The sequence below is a fragment of the Fukomys damarensis genome, unplaced genomic scaffold, assembly GCF_012274545.1.
Source record: "Fukomys damarensis isolate Sample0158 unplaced genomic scaffold, DMR_v1.0_HiC HiC_scaffold_27, whole genome shotgun sequence".
NCBI classification, from domain to species: domain Eukaryota; kingdom Metazoa; phylum Chordata; class Mammalia; order Rodentia; family Bathyergidae; genus Fukomys; species Fukomys damarensis.
The window spans coordinates 32,710,389-32,713,247 of NW_022900939.1; the positions used below are offsets into that span (position 1 = coordinate 32,710,389).

General features: G+C 42.0%; 1 protein-coding gene across 1 annotated transcript in view; it reads right to left on the reverse strand.

Annotated features, from left to right (window-relative positions):
- Nucleotides 1-296: 296 nt before the first annotated feature.
- Nucleotides 297-2,859, reverse strand: part of Mfsd14b (major facilitator superfamily domain containing 14B) — a 64,237-nt gene continuing 61,674 nt past the window's right edge. The window contains exons 12-13 of the mRNA XM_033756832.1: nt 1,684-1,826; nt 297-926 (exon numbers count right to left, since the gene is read on the reverse strand). Coding sequence (XP_033612723.1) covers nt 675-926; nt 1,684-1,826 — 395 coding nt within the window. The 3' untranslated portion in view covers nt 297-674. The remainder of the gene's footprint in view (nt 927-1,683; nt 1,827-2,859) is intronic.

The window sequence follows — 2,859 nt, forward strand, 5'->3', positions numbered from 1 at the left end:
ACCTTTGGACAAAGGCAACGGATCCCTGATACTGAGTGGTAACTCTTAAGAGTGGCCACTCATCAATACCTGTGGGCTAAAAGGGTACCATCCAGAGGAGGAGGAAGGAAAAAAGCAAGAAGGGAATCTTTACCTGAAATCTTGCCCAAGATGGCAGCTCCACTACAATCCTGCACCTTCTAGTGAAGAGTGTAGAAAGAGCACTGTCTTTCTTACTCCAGTTACTAAAGGAAAGCCTTTTTTTTTTTGAGTCAGGGTCTCATTGTTTAGTCCAGGGTGGTCTTGAACTTGCTCTGTAGTCCAGGCCAGTCTTGAACTTGTGATCCTCTTGCCTCAGCTTCTTGACTGCTTGAATTACAGGCATGTGTCACTCTGCCCAGCAAAAAGCCATTTTTTCTGAGAGATATGACCTTTTTTAATTGATATTCAAAGTTGGGATTCCAGATAACCTTGACAGCGGCACACTATCTGCAGAGTATTTCAAACCTTACCTTGTTCTAACATAGAAACAGAAAAAGAATGGAAAGAAAGAACAAGAGGCGGGAGAGATAGGGGGTAGAAGGAAGAAGGAATCACATATCAACCTGGCCCCTTCAGCACCATGAAGTCTCCATGGGGTGTGGCTCCCCTGAAGGCTCTGAGAGTTGACATCTGCAGAACTCCTCTTCTCCAGGTTACAGCTCAGTACTCTGACTCCCAGGTTCCTCAAAGGAGGAAAGTTCCCAGATGCTGTTGTCTTGCAGCAGTGGTTCAATGTCCTCATCACTGCCCTGTTCTGGGGTGTTGGTCAGGCTACCACCAATGCTGTTGCTGTGTTTCTGAGCTCCACTGGCTTTACGGTATTCAGGGATGAATAAGGCAACCAGAAAAGATATAAGAACTATACACGCTCCAAATAAAAATGGTGGGCCTGGGATGACAGCTCCCTGACGGATGTGGAAAATAAGACAAAGACTCTGGTTAGTCTTTTCAACCTAAAGAAGTATACCACCTAAAAGTGAATCATTTTCTCATAAGCAGCTTATAGAATTTCATTACATAGTGAGCTAATTCTAATAGAACTTGGTCTTTAGAATATAACAGAGGGCAACTAATCAGGACTGTTTTTGGGTACCACTTCTAAACAGTTTACCCCAATGTGAAAGCCTATAAACTGTTTATCTGTAAGCTGATTCTATGATCTAAGATTATGCATTTATGCACACTGAACATTAATTTTAATTTTGTACTCATTATCTAAATATCACTTCTCAAAAAAATGGAGAAAGCACCTGAGCTCAATGTGTAGCTGGGTTTTAAGGTCATTTAATGAGTTATTTAATCTGAGGTTATTAGCCAGCAAATAACATTCTGATCACATAGTGTAGGTAAAAACAGAATACGAAGGGTATTTAGCTCAGTGGCACTGTGCCTGTATTGCAAGCAAGAGGTCATGAGTTCGATCCCTGGTAACAAAACAAAACAAAACAAACAAAAACAAAGAACGTGAAATTAAAACAAATCCTTTAACTAAGATATTAAATCTCTAAAATGAATCCTCTGTGATCCTAGGAAAACATAAACAGAGCTTACTACTGTAAAATAAAACAGTAATATACAAATGATGCTCTCCAAAGTTAAGGTAAAAAGAACTGCTACACTTGGATTTAACCACTGTTACAAAACTAGAAATCATCCAATTACCTGTAGGGCACCACTGCCAGAATTCAATTCTGGTCCCAACTCGGTCAGTTCAACATGGAACATGTAGAATATGAAGCCATACAGTGCTGGCCCCAGGCCATTACATAGTCCTCTTATTCCAGTTATGATTCCCTGGGCAACTCCTAAATCAGAACCAAGAAACAGGAATCAGTCTTCTCAGAAAAGAACCTCAAGATGTGGAACTTCAAGATACTTCTGCATGTGTGACAGGCCCCCAAGTTGGATCCCCACCTAAGCAGACCCACTACCTCAATCCACAGGAGCACAAAGGTAACAGAAAGGGCCAGGGATTTAGCTCAGTGGTTCTGCCGCTTGCCTTGCAAGAGCAAGGACCCTAGTTAAATCCCTGATACAAAAAAAAAAAAAAAAAAAAGATAACAGGAAGCCAGCAGCTGCCCCACTGCTCCTACCACCACCCTGTTTATCAGCCACCCACAGGCTCATCACCCTTGGGACTCTAAAATTGTCTACCCTCTCAAACAGTGCCCCTCCCCTACCTAAACTCCCCTGTAACAACCATGCACACCCTCCTCAGTGCCGACTGCCTTTTCACTCTTGGCCCATCTGCAACCAGATGGCAATAAACTCACATGTTCCTTAGACTTTGCCTGCCTCAGTGGTCTCAATCATGTATCGGTCTGACCTTACAATGTTGGCTTAACACTGATATTTGTATGTATATGCATACATTTTTATGTATAAAAATAAAAAAGCCAAAGACAGTCCACGCCATCAATGACAACACAGTCCTATAGGACTTCTCAAGACTACACTTCAGACATGGGGCATCTTCCTTGTGCTCAGTTACTATACCTTGGGGTAACACACAGAATCTGTGGTCTTAAAATAACAGTGTTTAAGGAACCCTTCTCCATTGTTGGTGGGAGTGCAGACTGGTGCAACCACTATGGAAATCAATATGGAGATACCTCAAAGAGCTGGGACTAGAGGTTCCATTTGACCCAGCCATCCCTCTGCTGGGTATCTTTCCAAAAGAATGAAAAGAATCATATCACAGTGATATAGGCGCATCAATGTTTATAGCAGCACAGTTTGTAATAGCTAAAACTTGGAAAATGCCCATTTGCCCATCAGTTAGAAACTGGATAAAGAAGATGTGGTTTTTCTATAAAGTGGAATACGACAGCCATAAAG